At 46.3% G+C, this 18,190-nt stretch overlaps 1 protein-coding gene and 1 long non-coding RNA gene across 4 annotated transcripts in view; one reads left to right on the forward strand and one right to left on the reverse strand.

Moving 5' to 3' along the window:
- LOC308588379 overlaps window positions 1–18,190 on the reverse strand; it is a 289,543-nt gene that overhangs the window by 210,535 nt on the left and 60,818 nt on the right. The gene's annotated exons all lie outside the window — the stretch shown is intronic.
- The window catches only part of PABPC1L (poly(A) binding protein cytoplasmic 1 like), a 30,379-nt gene that overhangs the window by 6,831 nt on the left and 5,358 nt on the right, over window positions 1–18,190 (forward strand). For all 3 annotated transcript variants that reach the window (XM_081196226.1, XM_081196224.1, XM_081196225.1), the window contains 12 exons: window positions 136–329; window positions 949–1,064; window positions 3,336–3,475; window positions 4,143–4,237; window positions 5,462–5,599; window positions 7,412–7,507; window positions 8,921–9,184; window positions 10,388–10,478; window positions 11,203–11,331; window positions 12,294–12,433; window positions 13,842–13,935; window positions 17,304–17,434. In XM_081196226.1, the coding sequence (XP_081052352.1) occupies window positions 136–329; window positions 949–1,064; window positions 3,336–3,475; window positions 4,143–4,237; window positions 5,462–5,599; window positions 7,412–7,507; window positions 8,921–9,184; window positions 10,388–10,478; window positions 11,203–11,331; window positions 12,294–12,433; window positions 13,842–13,935; window positions 17,304–17,434 (1,628 nt within the window). The remainder of the gene's footprint in view (window positions 1–135; window positions 330–948; window positions 1,065–3,335; window positions 3,476–4,142; window positions 4,238–5,461; window positions 5,600–7,411; window positions 7,508–8,920; window positions 9,185–10,387; window positions 10,479–11,202; window positions 11,332–12,293; window positions 12,434–13,841; window positions 13,936–17,303; window positions 17,435–18,190) is intronic.

The following is an 18,190-nucleotide window of genomic DNA, read 5'->3' on the forward strand; positions in this document are numbered from 1 at the left end:
TGCGATCTTCCCTGTTGGTAGCAAAATGAATGTGCTCACACACAGCTGTTTGCAAGGTGAGAGACTGGGCTTCTTTGCTTCCAGGTTTCGGTTTTTGTTTCTGTGTAAACAAATGAGCTTTCCCTCCCCTGCTAGCTGAGCGGGCCTTGGATACCATGAATTTTGAAGTGATAAAAGGCCGACCGATTCGCATCATGTGGTCCCAACGGGACCCAGGACTCAGGAAATCAGGCGTTGGGAACATCTTCATCAAGAACCTGGACGATTCCATTGATAACAAAGCTTTGTATGATACATTCTCAGCCTTTGGAAATATCCTTTCTTGCAAGGTAGCTATGTCACTGGCAGAAATAACATCACCTGATCTGCTTCTAGCATTCTAGTGTATGTGTTGTCTATCATTCCTTTTATCCTGATCTATTCAATTTTTGACCAGTGGTTTCTAAGCACTCTGGCTTCACTTTTGTGTAATAACATTTGGTGGGTGGTAATTTAAAATTCAAAACAATCTTGAGGTAGCCTCTAGGCAAAACACTTTGGGCAATTTCCCACCCCCTCTAGCATCACAATGGAGATAGTCCCTTGAATCTCAGAACTTCTCTGCTGGTCCAAAGAAACAGCACTTCAGTACTGAGGGAGACCTCATTGAATTGGACACCAACCCCATTCCGATTTTCTTCAAGTTCTTTTTTTTCTCTCTTTGAAACTTGGAAAGAAATGCCTTCTTCCTCTAAGGGAACCAAGGTTTTTACTCATTGCTGATGGGCCCCATTGATTAGGGTTACACCAAAATGTGTCTGGGACTCAGGGTCACTGTTTAGGGGGGCTTTGTAGCCATTGAGCAGATATACATGTAAACTGGGAGGAAATCAAGGGACCATCTTTTTCGTTTTCAGTTGTATGACTTCCTTTTTTCCTCTTCCCTCATACCCGCCCATGTCTTGACAGGTTGTTTGTGATGAGAATGGATCCCGAGGTTACGGCTTTGTTCATTTTGAGACCCACGAGGCAGCAAACAGAGCAATTGACACAATGAATGGAATGCTCCTCAATGACCGTAAGGTGTAAGTGGAAGCTTGGGTTGGGAGCTGGGGTGCAGGTATGGGTGAAGTGGGTGACTGCGAGATCAAATGTTGTTGACTCTCTTAATATGTTAGATGCAGATTAGCATAGATCCTTATTGCGAGTTTTTTTTAAACACTCTTTAAGAGAAGCATTGCACACATAAAGCCACTCCCGACATACGGGGGGGGGGGTTGCAGGCTCACACCCCATTCACACCCTTGCGGGGCTGGCTGCAGCCCCGCGGGACTTGGGGAATCCCGGGGTCATTAAGATTCATCATTCTCCGCGCCAGCCAATTGGCTGGCGGCGGGGGCGGTACTTGTAAGGGGCATTTAAGGTCGGGGCAGCCCACGCTCTCCCCTTTCTTTTCTTTCAGCAGCTGCGGTTTCCCACCCTCCCGCCCTTTAGGTTCTCATCTGGACTTTGCTATGGGCTCCGGCTGGTCGCCGCAAGGGGCCTGGTAGGAGTTTTTCCATTTGGCTAATTAGCTATATTTTGGAAGCCACTTGGTTTTTTCGTCTACCTCGTAGCAAAACGTCACAACACCTTTGGTTTTGGCGGTTAGGCATTGGCAGGGGTATTATTATGCAAATGCGTTGGGGGAGAGGAACGCCATCACCTCCCCCAAATGTTGAAGGGTTGTTCGTTAAAGGACTCCGGGGGGCGTCGCCTCATCCGAAACCTATGGAGGCTAGGGCCTAAAGCGCGCTCCCGAGTGGTAACCCCTCGGGGAGCGCCTAGGGATGTGCATCGCGGGGGCTCCCCCTGTTGGTGCTTAACCCTTCCCGGTTCTACCGGTTAGTCTGATAGGGCCAATGCCTAAAGCCAATACAGTGGTGCCCCGCAAGACGAATGCCTCGCAAGACGGAAAACCCGCTAGACGAAAGGGTTTTCCATTTTTGAGCTGCTTCGCAAGACGATTTTCCCTATGGGCTTGCTTTGCAAGACGAAAACATCTTGCAAGCGTTCCGATTTTTGTCCGCTTTCCCCCCCCTTTTTCTAAGCCGCTAAACCGCTAATAGCCTTTTAGCCGCTAATCCGCTAAGCTTTTAATAGCCGCTAAGCCTTTAATAGCTGCTAAGCCTTTAATAGCCGCTAAACCGCTAATAGCGCTAATCCGCTAAGCTGCTAATAGGGTTGCTTCGCAAGACGAAAAAACCGCTAGACGAAGAGGCTCACGGAACGGATTAATTTCGTCTTGCGAGGCACCACTGTACCGCTCTTACCTGTAATCAATAAAGTTGTGCCCATTTTTCGCCCATTAACCTAAATTCTGGTGTCCTGTGTCTTTATTTATTCCATCTGTGGGAGGGGGTGGGAATCGCTACGCAAATAAATAACAGAGCCCCTCTGATGCAGAACACAATTTAGAATAAGGGTTTAAGCACAAAGGAAAACCAAGGTTAGTAAAAGGTGCAACAAATTTCCTTGGAAACATGTATCAAATGATAGAATAACAAGAATATTTGTAAGTAAATGCAAGTATCCAATATTTTATGGCATGTTTAGCATGCAAAACAGTCCATAAGGTCACTAATACGTTTCCCCTGTGCGTATAGAAAATGTGCATTTCCAGCAGCAATACAGTTGGCCGGAAGAGCAACAGCTCATCCAGACTTCCGCTTGTCCCACCACTTCTCCTCCCAGGAAAACCCGCTCTTTCACATTGAATTGGAGCATGCATCAACTGGGTTTTCCTTGGATTGATGTTTGCTCCAATTCAGCACTAAAGAGCTGGATTTCCTGGGGCAAGTCGTAGGGCTAACAGAAAACCACTCAGACCTGTATTTGGAAAGGACAAGTAGGAAACCACTTGGAACCATGCTTTCTAGGCATGGGACGAGCGAAGGAGGGGGGACGAGCCCTCACTGTTTCATGTGCTCTATAAATCCTTTGTCTAGAAGATGCCTTGCCAAGTCACAGTTTACACTGCCTTAAGAGCAGTGGTTACAGCTGAAATCCACCCTGCGAGGTTGATGCAAAATACAGGCACGAGCAATGTTATCACTGCTCAAGCCTCAGGCTCTCCTAGCTTAAAGGTCTCTAGAGCTACACCAAACAGAGATAATCCTGCCTCTCTCCTCATGACAGCGTCTCCTGAGCACTGACAAGGCAAAACTGGGCACTTGTGGCTTTATTAGAGCATGGTGATCGATAAAGCTGTCTCAGTTCTTGCCGACTTAATATAGCTTGGGAGGTTTCCCTGACCTCGTTGCATGGCACACACAATGCATTTTAAAAAGTGGCTTCACCGTTCGCCCTGTTTACAGGTTCGTAGGCCATTTTAAATCTCGACGAGAGCGGGAAGCAGAATATGGCGCCAAGGCAATGGAATTCACCAATGTCTACATCAAGAACTTTGGGGATGACATGCATGATGAGCGACTACAGGAAATATTCTCAAAATTTGGTAAATGGCGGCACTTTGAAGTATAGTGATTGGCAGGGAAGTTTCAGCCTGTGAGCCTAATTAGGCCTGCCAGACCTCAGAGATAGGGCTGCCACACTATTTTGGGTGAACAACACCCCTGTTTCCTGAGCCTGGTGTCATGTACGATGCAAAGTGCACCTTTTGCAAATCTGTTCCAGAAGATCGGGGGAATGCTTTGAATGGGGTTGTGCAAGCAGGGGAGAGGAGAGGGAGAGGGAGAGGGAGAGGGAGAGGGAGAGGGAGAGGGAGAGAATGTTCTGTTGCACAAGGAAAAATCCTTGCCCTGATGGAACGTTCACCTTTATGTCGGATTCTACCTATACATAATAAGAGATTGCGGGTAAGATCCATTTTTTTGTGAGTGGACGTCTCCATCTTCCCACATTTCCTGCATCCTCCCAAATCTGCTCCCGAGAATCCATCAACCCCCCAGGACAGATTTTGGAGGCATGGATGAGGGATAATCCATTCCGTCAACTGGATCTCTTTTGCTGGCAGACAGGCAAAACTGTTCTGTTGCGCTGGTGGACAGGCACCACTGGAATTCACCCAATAGCTCCAAGTGCATGGCACCAATGTAAGTCTATTGTAACTTGTGGCTCCAGCAATGTCACACTGTCTTAAACTTTCTTGTTCTACTTTCCAGGAAAGACGTTGAGTGTCAAGGTGATGATGGATAATGCAGGCCATTCGAAAGGGTTTGGGTTTGTCAACTTTGAGAAGCATGAAGATGCTCAGAAGGCAAGATGGTCTTTGATCTATTTGTCTGTGCCCGATGCTTGCTTGTTCCTGTTCCAGTGAATGTAGCTGTCGAGATGGAGCTGAAGACTTGTTGGTGGGAGAAAGACCTGACTTGGATGTGTGTGCACCTAAATGGGCTTTCTCCACCAGGGACCTCCCTGTTTTGCGATCATAAAGTTGGAGGAGGCCGTTTAGTGTGGGAAGTCCCAGAGCTAAAGCAACCCCAACAGATGGCTGCATATAGCTTCTGCTTAAAGACCTCTCACAAGGGAGAGTCTACATAGGCGCCGACTCCATGGGGCTTGAGGGGGCCCGAGCCCCCTCAAAAATTCGTTTGGGGGGGCTCTGCCCCCCCAATAATCTCGGGCGCCCCTCCAGCAGAGCGCCACCGCCGCCCCTCCCCCAGCCCAAAATGCACAGGGTCGGGCTGCATGCCTCCTGCCCTCCCTCCCGAGCAAACGCTCCACCCAATTTCCTTCGGTGCTGATTAATAGGCGCAGCATGCTCTCCCCTATTCGCTCACGAGGAGGAGGCGCCACTTTATTTGCATATTCATGAGCTTATTTATTATTCATGAGCTTTCCCGCCCCGCCCCCCCAATATTTTTTATAAGTCCGCGTCCCTGAGAGTCTATCCAGTTGCTTTGATCATTGGTTCCATTGCCAAACTGATTTTACCAGCAAGAACTGTCTCCTAACATTCGACTGAGATGCAGCCGCTGGTGCAGCAGAGGAAATGAAATCTTGTCACATTCACATCATACATTTAAAGGCTTTCCCACAAATAATATTGGGAACTGTGATTTGTTAAGGGTGCTGGGAATTGTAGCTCTATGATGGATAAACTATAGTTTCCAAGATTCTTTGGGGAAGCCATACCTGTGAAAGTGGTGTAATTGTGCTTTAAATATATGGTGGGGGCTGCTTGTCCTCTTTTGGGTGACAGCTCTTCCGGTATTTGATGAGCGCATATGAATCTCTCTCATGTTCGCTATGAATGCATGATGGCTACAATACCAACTAAATTGCTCTTGGTGGGGGGTAGGGGGATTTCATTCCCTAGGATAGCTCAGAAGAGAAGGCTTTGCAAAGTTCATTACAAAATTAAAACAGAGCAAAGGGCATCTTTCTGCAAGACGGATGTGTGGTCCATTGAGGGGTGGAGTTAGTCGTGGGACTTCTTCCTATGCACAACCCTCTATGTTAACACCTGGTCTCCTGGCAGGCTGTTGAAGACATGAATGGGACGGAGATCAATGGGCGAATGGTGTATGTTGGCCGAGCTCAGAAGAGGATGGAACGTCAGAGTGAACTGAAGCGCAAATTTGAGCAGATCAAGCAGGAGAGAGTAAACAGATACCAGGTAATGCTAAGTGACAATGAGGTCATCAGGTGTGGCAAGGTACACTTTTTTTAAAAAAAGCAACACACCTGCTGACTTTCGAAATCTTAAATGCTGTGGTTGCTCTCCAATATAAATATTTATTTATTTGTTTTCAGGCATCGTTTCTATTACTGCTACTAATAAATTTATTACCCACCATTCACCAGCAGAAGGATTACAGCAATTTAAAATCCAGTACCCAAAACTGTGGAAACAAATTTCAGCCTGTAATTGTATGTCCCCCTTGGTCTACAATAAAATAATGTAAGGTTAAAATAGGAAAGATCCCAAATTCAGTAAACTAAAAGCGGTAAAATAATTTCCAGGATTGAGCCATTATTATTCCGTAAAGTAACTGGGCCATGTAGAGGAAGTCCTGCTTCACTGAGAGCTAGTGAAGGATAAGCAGCTTACCAGGTCAGGTCATTTGTTAGGCCATTTCTTGTCTACTCTTGACTGGCAATGGTTTTCTACGGTTTCAAGGGTCTCGGGCTTTTGCCGTCGCCTGCTAGGCCCCTTCATGGAAAGCATGTGCTGTGTTGATGAGTTGTGGTCCTTTCTTGAGGCACAGGTCACCTGCAATGACAGCGCATGGTAATGGTTCCTGTTTGTGGCAAGGGATGAAATTTGTTGGGTTTTATCTTGATGCCTTTTAAAAAAAAATCAATGAAAATAAGGCTGGTTTGCTTATCCTGAGAGTTTTGGTAACACAGATGCATCCTTGAGGTAAAAACTTTGAAGGGTGCCTCCAGACAATCTCTATTTTGTTTGTGGAATTCAAGCACATACAGTGATACCTCGGGTTACATACACTTCAGGTTACATACGCTTCAGATTACAGACTCCACTAACCCAGAAATATTGCCTCAGGTTAAGAACTTTGCTTCAGGATGAGAACAGAAATTGTGCTCCGGCGGTGCAGTGGCAGTGGGAGGCCCCATTAGCTAAAGTGGTGCTTCAGGTTAAGAACAGTTTCAGGTTAAGAACGGACCTCCAGAACAAATTAAGTACTTAACCCGAGGTACCACTGTAATGGGAATTTAGGATTGTGCAATTAAAGCAGATTAAAGGGCTCTGTCGCCTGAGCACAGCAAATTCAGATGAAGTTCATTGAGAGAAAGCACAATAACGCTATAAAACACTACACAGGTGATGGGTAGTAACAATTTAGCGCTATTCCCTCTTACAGGAATCTGACCTTTACATAAGCTGTAGTGTATGTTGTATTGAGGTGTTGGTAGTGTTAGAAACTGAGATATGAAAGCTAGGAGCTAAATGGCACCTTAAACCTAGGTTATGGGTGCAACAACGGAATGTCTGGGCATGTGTTTTAATAACAAGAATACAAAGCTAAGAATGAATGAACCGCAGCTAAAATATTATGTCCATTTTTCACATGGTATAGTCCTTCCCGTGCCCACCCCCACCCCTAATATTCTTAAGAGGGCCTCTTCTCCAGTCTTCAGAGTAGCTGGAAGTGGGGAGGCAGAAAAAGGTCCTCCTTTCCTTCCACTCTGCAGTTTTAATCTGAAATCTTCAGTGCAGTACTGTGCCCAGAGCTCAGAAACTGCTCACACTAATGAAATTCCCTGTCACAAAATGCACCCAGAAGAATGGGAGTTTTGAATGCTGGGTGTTGGTGTGGATGGCATTTGGTTCCCTTCCAGCCTTATGATTGAGTGTTGGAAACATTATTTTTTGTGCATATTTTTAAATGGAAAGCTGCTGCATAAATGTTACATAAAAAATATTATGAACACATGGGAAAGTGTCTATGCTTTTTGCTCCTAGGGTGTGAACTTGTATGTAAAGAATCTGGATGATGGGATTGATGATGAACGGTTGAGGAACGAATTTTCTCCTTATGGAACTATCACTAGTGCCAAGGTAAGATCTATGGTGGGTATTCAATGTTGACCTATGTTGAACGTTCCATCCACTCAAACATGTCAGCTTCTCAGATGGAACAACCCTCCCCCCAATGTTTTATGGCGTTCTCCCTGCCCCAAGCCAATTTCAGGGGGCACAGGGGAAAGGGAAAAGCCCCACTGCACAAGTGGAAGACCTTGTGCAAGTCTGTCACTGATGGGACTCATTAGGTGAATCCTGCCCCTTATGTTTGTAAACAAGTATCTTTTGTCTGTGAAACTTTCATTCAGACCATAGGCAAGGATTCATGTGATTGATTGCTCCTTCCATATTTCTCCTTAAAAAATCAAAACACCAGAACACTAGGCTGTTGTTGGTTTTTAACATGCAGGGATTTGGGGGTGGGGATATGGAAGGAGAAATTGCATGGGCCTCCCACCTACAGTCTGAAAACAAGGTAGTCCAGAAAGCAGTACAGTTTTGCTGCCTCGTCTGCTGTTTTGAGACTGAAATTGCCACTGGGATAATCCAGTGATCTGCCCCTATCCACTCCTTGCCTTCTCTGCAATGATTCCATCTGGAATTCTGGCTACTGGACTATTTTCATCTAGTCCTTCAAAAAACTATAGCGCTCACAGAAGCAAGGCAACCAAGGCAGTGAGGCATGGCTGTGGGCATAGCTGTCAACCTTCCCTTTTTTGTGGAAAATTCCTTTATTCTAGCACCATTTCCCGCTGCTTCCCACTGCTATCCCAGATTGTTAGATATCCCGTAGACTGTCCCCGGGACAGGTGAGGCTGCTGATCCCTTATTTTCAAATCTGAAAGTTGACAGCTATGGCTGTGGGACTGCTGACAGAGTTATTAGGAACTCTGCAAGCCCCCAGTCTGGGAGGCGTGGAGGCCACTGTGTGCAAAATCCAACTAAATATATCCACCAGCACATTGATGTTTAGCTGCCCAAAGGTACTTCTCCTCCCTTTCTTCTCCCTAAGCCTATTTCCGGGGGTGGGGATCCCCAAACTCTCTAGAGCAGATTTGGTGCGGGTGCATCTACAAGCCTATTTAGTTAGGAGACCATCCATGAAATTTTGAAATTACCAGTCAACACTACATTTAGTTATGATGGTTTGCTTGAAGGTGTGTGCCGCTATGTCTCCCCTGCTGCTATGGCAGGTTACAATGAATGTTTATTGTAATAATGGCCCAATGCCTCCCCATTTAGTGAAAACAAGGACTTTTAGTTGACCTTTGTTCCTATTGAATTTGGTGGGACTCAAGATCAGTTCACCCCAATGAGTATATTTGTGTGTGTTAGGAAAAGGTGCCAATTATTCCACTCATTTCGATGTCCGTGTCTCTCTGTCTGTGCTCTTCAGACTGCCGTTTGCCATCCACTCAGTGGACTCAGTGTTTTAATTTTCAATTTTAGGTGATGACAGAGGGTGGACACAGCAAAGGTTTTGGGTTTGTATGTTTTTCATCCCCAGAAGAGGCCACAAAGGCTGTGACTGAAATGAACGGGAGGATTGTCAGTGCCAAGCCTTTGTATGTGGCCCTTGCTCAAAGGAAAGAGGAGAGGAAAGCCATTCTCACCAACCAATACATGCAGAGACTAGCTACCATGAGGGCCTTGCCTGGTCCAATCCTCTGCTCCTACCCTCCGACAGGTTATTTCCTGCCCTCCCTTCCACAGGTAAGATTTGTAAAGAGGCTACTATTGCAGCTTACTTCTATGAAACCCATTGACTAGCACCAATGGCAGACAAGATGCTATTGCACTGCAACTTAATGCATTTTTCAAACCCATTGCATTCCAATCGAACTGCCATATTGGGAGAACACAGGATGCATGTATAAAAATGGCTTTCACAGATCAAACACCATAAGAAGAACTTTTTATATCTCTGCCTACATCACCACAAAATAAATAAATAAATCTTGCAATAGAGTCCATGTGTTCAGCTGCAAGTTGTCGAAGCCAAAGCGGTCATGGCTTTCCCCGCAGAATCCTGGGAGCTGCAGTTTGTTAAGGATCCGTAGAGTTGTTAGAAGAGCCTTATTCCTCTCCCAGAGCTACAATTCCCAGAGTGGTTTAGCAACCAATCCCTCTTCACGGGGAACTCTGCAGGTCCCAGAATCCTTAGGAGGAAAGGATGTTCAAAGGAGAAACAGGGTCTGTAGCTCAAGTTTCCCTTGGGTGGCCTGGAGGAAAGGTCAACCTGGAAGACCTTGTAGGTCTCAGCCCAGCAAAGTCTGGGCCTTCTTTCTTCTCAGATGTACATTTAAGAGATGTTTTCCTTGTCATTTCCTCCCTCAGGCATTGAAGGAGAACATGAGCCTGAGGCTTCCTGTGCGTTTATTACATATAGTGCCAAACTATGGTTTAGTGTGGTTCTGTGGGTTAAACCACAGAGCCTAGGACTTGCCGATCAGAAGGTCGGCGGTTCGAATCCCTACGACGGGGTGAGCTCCCATTGCTCAGTCCCTGCTCCTACCAACCTAGCAGTCTGAAAGCACGTCAAAGTGCAAGTAGATAAATAGGTACCGCTCCAGAGGGAAGGTAAACGGCGTTTCCATGCACTGCTCTGGTTCGCCAGAAGCGGCTTAGTCATGCTGGCCACATGACCCGGAAGCTGTACGCCGGCTCCCTTGGCCAATAAAGCGAGATGAGCACTGCAACCCCAGTCAGTCACCTTTACCTTTACCTTTACCTAGCTGTTCTCCTAATCTGCCTCAAGTCGTTCTCAGGTGATGGTTCCTTCAAAGCTACACAAAAAGAACTGCCACATACCTTTTCAAATTCCAGGCTTGGTGCTTTTGGTAGTCCAGGCTGCCCCAGGGCTGATGTGAGGACAGTAATGTATCTTCTTTCTTTGTTTCGTGGTCTTTTTTCTAGCCTCAAACCAGAACTACTTTCTACAGTCCTAGCCCTGTTGCCCAAGTCCGCCCTGTCTCCCGTTGGAATATGCAGCCCTCCAGGCCTCCCTGTGAGTTTGCTTGTTTGTTTTTTCAAAAAGGACTTGGTCATCTGCAGAGCATGTGGGTGAAGGTTGCACTTAGTATGGAACTCCTACCATGCTATTGATTGGTGTTGGGACCTCAGAATTTTTGTGAAGTCAGCATGCAAATTCAGTAGAGCACAGGGCTGGGGAGCTGATGATGCTGGACTCCAGCTCATGGTCAGGGATCATGAGAGTTGGAGTCCAACAATAGGTCGCAGGTCCCCATCTCTGGGTTAGAGGAATGTGTGGTGGTCTTAGTTCTTAGTCTGTAGACCCACAGACTAAGCAGAACTCTCTGCTAAGACACTAGGGGTGGTGTTCAATTAAGTTCTGCTCAGAATAGACCCATTGGAATTAATGGACCTAACTTAGCCATGTTCACTAATTTATTTATTTATATTATTTATTTTTAAAAAATATTTCAGGTTTATACATTTCACTAATTTTACAATCATTTTAACATTTCAAAACTTGACTTCCTTCCCCTTCTTTCTGCGGTTCTTTAAATTTATTTTTAATATCTTCTGCATATCCAAATTAACTTAAATTTGCTCATTTATTCAAGAAACCATTTCCATTCTTTAATAAAAAGTTGGTTATCTTGATTTCTTATTCTTCCATGTTCACTAATTTATGTGGATAAAACGTCTCTGAATTCCACCCGCTTCTTATGCCTCCAAATTCTGATGAAAGCATTCAATGTTTTTAGCATCCTATCACCCAGCCAGCCCAGTCCTGAGGACTAGTGCACCTCCCAGGCGCCCGCTGTCCAACATCAGCACCATGAGACAAGCGTCCACGCAGGCTCCCAGGGTATCTCCCAATGCCCAGAGAGTGGGTAAGTTAGGAAATGCGGATGGTTCATCATTAAACGGAACGGTGTGTGCCTGTGTGCTTAGATGCAGGTGGCAATTATTTTATGCATAATCCGGTTTGGGGGGGGGGGGAAATCTGTCACAGTGTAGCATTACCAGGAAATGGAACCTGTGGCAGGTTGATGGCATAAGGGTAGGCTGAGTGGGAGCTATTCAGTTCTATGGGCTCCCATAGCAATTAAGAGATTAGGTACACAAGTTGCTCTTACCATGCCTCCTCCAGACCTCGGTGCTGAGGTCCAGCACCGAGGGCCTTCTGGCGGTTCCCTCACTGCGAGAAGCCAAGTTACAGGGAACCAGGCAGAGGGCCTTCTCAGTAGTGGCGCCCTCCCTGTGGAACGCCCTCCCACCAGATGTCAAAGAGAATAACAACTACCAGACTTTTAGAAGACATCTGAAGGCAGCCCTATTCAGGGAAGCTTTTAATGTTTGATGTATTACAGTATTTTAATGTTTTTTTGGAAGCCGCCCAGAGTAGCTGGGGAGGCCCAGCCAGATGGGCGGGGAATAAATAAATTATTATTATTATTATTATTATTATTATTATTATTATTATTATTATTATTATTATTATTAAAGGATCATCAGGAGCTGGTGTGGGGTTTAGCCTTTGCTTCAATGGCATCTGTGGGTTCATCCTTTTGCTTGCTTTGTATACATGAATGGAGTGTTTTATTATCGTAAGATTTGGACCACCCAATTGTGCTGACGTTGCAGTGGAGATTTTGAGAGGACTTCTCAGATTTATTTGTTGCGGGCTGTGGATTGCAGCTGAGAACCGCCATCTTCCTCTCCCTGCCTTCTGCAGCATTTTGGGAAGCCTGCTTTTAAAAAGGCTTCTGCAAAGGGTGCATGGCATTAACGATGGGATACGTCACCTCTCCTCTCTCTGTACCCTTCCAAATTGTTCCTCTTCTCATTTCAGCCAACATAGGAACCCAGACTATCAGCACTCGGGCATCCTCCTCAACAGCCCTACCACGCGGCGTTTCCCAGTACAAGTACTCTTCAGCCGTGAGGAATGCCCAGCCACTGGGCACCATGGCGCCTCTGCCAGTGCACCAGGTAACTCGCCTTCAGTTGTGGAACAAAGGATATTGTATAGACCATGTTTTCCTCCCTCCACTCCTTAATATGGAAGATTTTTCTGATCATGCCATTAACATAGGCTGTGTACACACCATACATTTAAAGCTCTGCGTCCCCCTCCCTGCAAAAATCCTAGGAACTGTAGAATAAGGGTGCTGGGAATTATAGCTCTGTAAAGGGATAAACTGCAGTTCCCTGGATTCTCTGTGTGCGCGTCATGTGTTTTTTTAAGTGTGCTTTCAATGTATGTTGTGCACGTAGCCTTTAGAGTTTGGGCTTGTAGCGTGTTCTAGTTTTTGGCGTTTAATTGGTCTGGATTAAAGTAAAGGTAAAGGGACCCCTGACCATTAGGTCCAGTCATGACCGACTCTGGGGTTGCGGCGCTCATCTCGCTTTATTGGCCGAGGGAGCCGGTGTACAGCTTCCAGGTCATGTGGCCAGCATGACTAAGCCACTTCTGGCGAACCAGAGCAGCGCACGGAAACGCCGTTTACCTTCCTGCCAGAGTGGTACCTATTTATCTACTTGCACTTTGACGTGCTTTAGAACTGCTAGGTTGGCAGGAGCAGGGACCGTGCAATGGGAGCTTACCCCGTCAAAGGGAGTCAAACTGCCGACCTTCTGATCAGCAAGTCCTAGGCTCTGTGGTTTAACCCACAGCGCCACCCGCATTCCTCCTAGGTCTGGATTAGTGGTTCCCAAAGTGGAACAGACCAACCTAAGATCACACAGGTCCCCGTCTTTGATTTAGAGGAATGTGTGGTGGCCTAAGTCTGTGGGTCTACTTTCAGTAAAAAGAACTAAGCAGAACTCTCTGCTAAGACACTTGGGGGGGTTCAATTCAGTTCTGCTCACAGTAGACCCATTGGAATTAATGGACCTAACTTAGTCACGTGCGTTAATTTCAGTGGGTAAAATTTAGCTGAATGCCACCCTCTTCTCATTTCTCCAGCTTCTCCTGATGAAAGTGTTCCTTGGGGGGTGAGGTCCAATCACTGGAGGGTTGCAGCGCCTGCTGTGGCTATAGAGACTGATGTGGGAGAGACATGTTTTGTTGCAGCTGGGGCAGATGAAGGCATCCAGCTGTGCTGCAGCTGATGCACTGTGGTGTTTCTTCTCTCTGAGCTCCTCCCAGCGGTCATTCCTCCTCTGGTCACTGCTGTGGATAAGTGACCTGTCTCCAGACACTGTTGACCAGCAGTTAGGGAAGATGGGAGTTGCAGCCCCAAGAGCAGCTGGTTCCTCCTCCCTACTTTAGGGAGCTTCAGATGGTGCAGGAAGAGGAGTTGCTGCCATCAGAATCCGCCCCTCACTCCAGAGTGTCATTCAGGAACTCACACGAGGACCATGCTATTATTGTTGTCTTCTGTTTATTGGCCTGCAGGTTGTAGAACCGGCTGTCCGTGTCCATGGACAGGAGCCCCTCACAGCATCCATGTTGGCTGCAGCCCCTCCTCAGGAGCAGAAGCAAATGCTTGGTGAGTTGTGGTGCGTCGTCCTCCTCCATCGGCAGCTTGCCCTTCTCAGGCGCCCTGTTCAGCTAGCTAGCTATGTCTCTGGGCAAGAGTTTGAACCTTAAACTTAAAGGTGCCGCTCTGTAGCTTGGAAACTGTTTTTGGCTTCCCCCGAATATGCAGGATCCGGCCGTAGTTATTCAGTGCTGCTGGCAATGCATTCTGCTCAGCTGGTAGAGCATGAGACTCTTAATTTCAGGGTTGTCGGTAGGAGTCCCACATTAGGAAAACACTACCCAAAACTGTGATGAACAAACTGGGAGACGGTTTTGTGCCTTTTGTGGTTCTATTGGCTTGAGATTTCATTGCGGGCCTTGCTTAGTTTCATAGGCTTTTCACAGATCAACACCATATATTTAAAGCACATTAAATGCACGTTTAAAGCATATGATTTCCCTCCCCCAAAGATTCCTGGGAGCGGTAGTTTAAGGGTGCTGTGAATTGTAACTCTGGGAACACTAGTTCTATTAGTTTGTATAGTTTGATTTGATTTTGTTTCTGTATTTCTGCCCTGAGACCTTTGCTTTAAATAAAGAAACGTGCAGAACCTTCAAATGGGAGACCAGAACGAATACAGCGGTACCTCGGGTTAAGTACTTAACTCGTTCCAGAGGTCCGTTCTTAACCTGAAACTGTTCTTAACCTGAAGCACCACTTTAGCTAATGGGGCCTCCTGCTGCTGCCGTGCCGCCGGAGCACGATTTCTGTTCTCATCCTGAAGCAAAGTTCTTAACCTGAAGCACTATTTCTGGGTTAGCGGAGTCTGTAACCTGAAGCGTATGTAACCTGAAGCGTATGTAACCCGAGGTACCACTGTACTGGAAATAACGTTTGCTGATTGGTATAATTACAACCTAACATTGCAGAAGGGTCTTGGCTAGGGGAGGGGATGCTGCAGGATAGTACAGTGGTACCTCAGGTTACATACGCTTCAGGTTACAGACTCCGCTAACCCAGAAATAGTGCATGAAAGCAACCTTGGCAGCTGGTTGCATGGTTCTAGCAACCATGACGACACTTCAGCTGGCGCCCTGCTTTAAGGGACTGGCTACCCAGCCCGAGCCCTGTCAATCACAGCTTTTCTCCCTAGCAACTGTTGTGGGTCTGGCAGCAGGGATCTCCGGACATGATCAGGTATCATGAGTAGCAGCTCTTTTCCTGCTGACGGAGCAGCTGCTGCTCTCCTCCACATGATCTGATGAGGCTGAGCTGCGTGCCAACTGCATTTGAACAGAGAGTTTCTTAGATTACTAACAGCCGGACTGCACAGACTCTTCCTGTGCTGCCACCTGCTTTGGGTATTTGGGTATGCTTTGGGCATACTCTTCCTTTCCTGCCCCCATAAGTGTGTTGTTGTTGTTGTTTAGTCGTTTAGTCGTGTCCGACCCTTCGTGACCCCATGAACCAGAGCACGCCAGGCACTCCTGTCTTCCACTGCCTCCCGCAGTTTGGTCAGACTCATGTTTGTAGCTTCCAGAACACTGTCCAACCATCTTATCCTCTGTCGTCCCCTTCTCCTTGTGCCCTCCATCTTTCCCAACATCAGGGTCTTTTCCAGGAAGTCATCTCTTCTCATGAGGTGGCCAAAGTATTGGAGCCTCAGCTTCAGGATCTGTCCTTCCAGTGAGCACCCAGGGCTGATTTCCTTAAGAATGGAGAGGTTTGATCTTCTTGCAGTACATGGGACTCTCAAGAGTCTCCTCCAACACCATAATTCAAAAGCATCAGTTCTTCGGCGATCAGCCTTCTTTATGGTGTACTTTAGGAAAATGATGCTACTTTTCCTGGGGAGATTTTCCTTTTTAAAGCAGACAGCACCTCACTGTGCAAGCAGAAACTCCTGCTCTTCAGTATATACTTTCCTCACAAAGAATGGTTACAGTGGTGATGGGTTAAAGGAGTTTATTTCCATGTTCTCTCTCTCTCTCTCTCTCTCTCTCTCTCTCTCTCGTTCCTGAAGGTAAATCTTACTTCTTGCTCAGTTGCAACAAAAAGGCCAAACTGGCCAGTGTGAAGCATGGCGTGAGTACAGAGTGTTGGAATTAGGGATGGGTCATTCTGTTTCTGGTCTATCTCACTTTCTCCCATGTTCACAAAATCCATCATTTCCCATTTCAATCTGCAGTTTTAAAAAACAATGCTGTGGACCGGGAATTTAACTGTACGCAGTTCCCTGTTTAGGGAAGTTTTTAATATTTAATGCTGCATTGTTTTTAACACTCGATTGGAAGCTGCCCAGAGTGGCTGGGGAAACTCAGCCAGATGGGCGGGGTATAAATAATAAATTCTATTATTATTATTATTAAATGCATCACTGCCAATCTTATTTGGCATTTGTTCTGTTTCGTTTAAATAATAAGCAGGAGAAATCCTGGTTCTCAACAGGTCCACATTACATGGGCAAATAATTTATCCAGCTCTGCAAAAATCATACCCCTTGCAATACAATTAGAGATTTTTTTTGGGGGGTGGGACAACTCCCATTGGCGCCAAGCTGCTATTTCTCCACAATGACGCATTGCTGTTTCTCCAAGCGGCGGTTTGTGCAGTGACCTTGCACAAGCTGAGCATCCCCTGTCACATGAAGATGCCCTCCTCTCTGCTTTTTGTTTGCACAGCCAAATTATTGACGTGTGTATAGGGCTGTGGAGTTGCCTATGCAAATGTGTAGTGCTTAAAAGAAAAATAATGTATGAAGTCTGACTTGAACGGGCAGTCAAATCCCAGTGTCAACAATGGGTGCATCGTCCACCGGACCTGAGGGCAGCAGATTAGCTTAGGGGGTGAAGAGCAGGCTATGTGCCCCATAGAGCTCTCTTTCACTACCTTGTTGCTACTCCATGCCCCTCCAGTGTTTGCCGCCTGAAGCAGAGGCCGCACACTGCTTAATGGTAGGGCGAGGCCTGTGTGCAGTCATTTAAGGAGAAAGTCTTTTACAATGCCTGCAGTGGCAGCAGCTTGAAAACAGGGAGGATAATAAACAGGTGTATTTGAATTTGCTTTCCTTTAAGACAGTCCTTCCTGGTAGACATTTCCTTTTTTGGGGGGTGGGGGGTACATCCAGTTAAATTCCTGCAATCTTTTCAAGTGCTTTATTCTTTGGATATTCGTGTACAATTTGTTTACCTCTTCTGCCTGCTCTCTCTTGCAATTCTGGGCCTCACCAGAACTTTTAAAAATGGTTTTTCATGTGAGAACTGAAGCATCCCCACCCCCCAATGTTCCTCCTGGGCCACTATTACCCCTAAGCTTAAAAAATGGAATAGGGCCAGCTCCATGGGGTTTTCCCACTCTGAATGATGCATGCTTCTGTCCCTTTTGCCTGTGCACAGGTGAACGCCTCTACCCTCTGATTCACTCATTACACCCCTCCATGGCTGGGAAGATCACAGGTATGCTGCTGGAGATAGATAACTCTGAGTTGCTGCTGATGCTGGAGTCTCCTGAATCCCTCCACTCTAAGGTACTGGAATTTCATGCTATAAAATAAAAACTGCTAACTCTGCCATTGCAAAGCCCCAAATTTTGCAACTAAAATATATTGTGCTGATTTGAGTTTTGTTTATCTGTAAAGTTTATGATATGAATACCTTCAGAATACGAAGGGTTTCTCTTTTACAGAGCTTGGAGGGGGGGCTGTTTCCCACCCCCAGAAGTAGGTGATGGAGCAGGAGACTATTGGGGAACTGAAATGATCCCTAAGGGCCGGGAGATTTTGAAACCCTGGTGGGATAACTGATAGTAAAAAGACTCCAGCTCTGACTACAAGCCTTCACACTGTTGCTTTTTCCCTTTCTGCCATCCCCAGCTAAGTCCATTTCTCACCTGGTTTGTACATGTTTGTGTGTTCTAATTATTCCTGTTGCATTTGCACTTTGAGCAAATGTGGTGTATGTATCCCACACGGAAGCACATTTCCTTGCTGAGATTAAAAGCTACTTTTTTACATTTAAAGTGGCAATTCACTGTAATGGTATGTCCTGACTAGTTAGAGGAGAAAACAGAAAAGATCACATGACACATCCTTAATGTCTCTTTTGACATAGAATCATAGAGTTGGAAGAGACCACAAGGGCCATCGAGTCCAACCCCCTGCCAAGCAGAAAAATGTGCGCGCTCTCTCTCTCTCTCTCTCTCTCTCTCTCTCTCTGTGTGTGTGTGTGTATGCAGTGGTTTCTCCTAGTTTTGGCTGGTTTGCAAAGACTGCATCTGCAGCCCT

This window comes from Podarcis bocagei, assembly GCF_964188305.1.
Source record: "Podarcis bocagei genome assembly, chromosome: 5".
Lineage (NCBI taxonomy): Eukaryota > Metazoa > Chordata > Lepidosauria > Squamata > Lacertidae > Podarcis > Podarcis bocagei.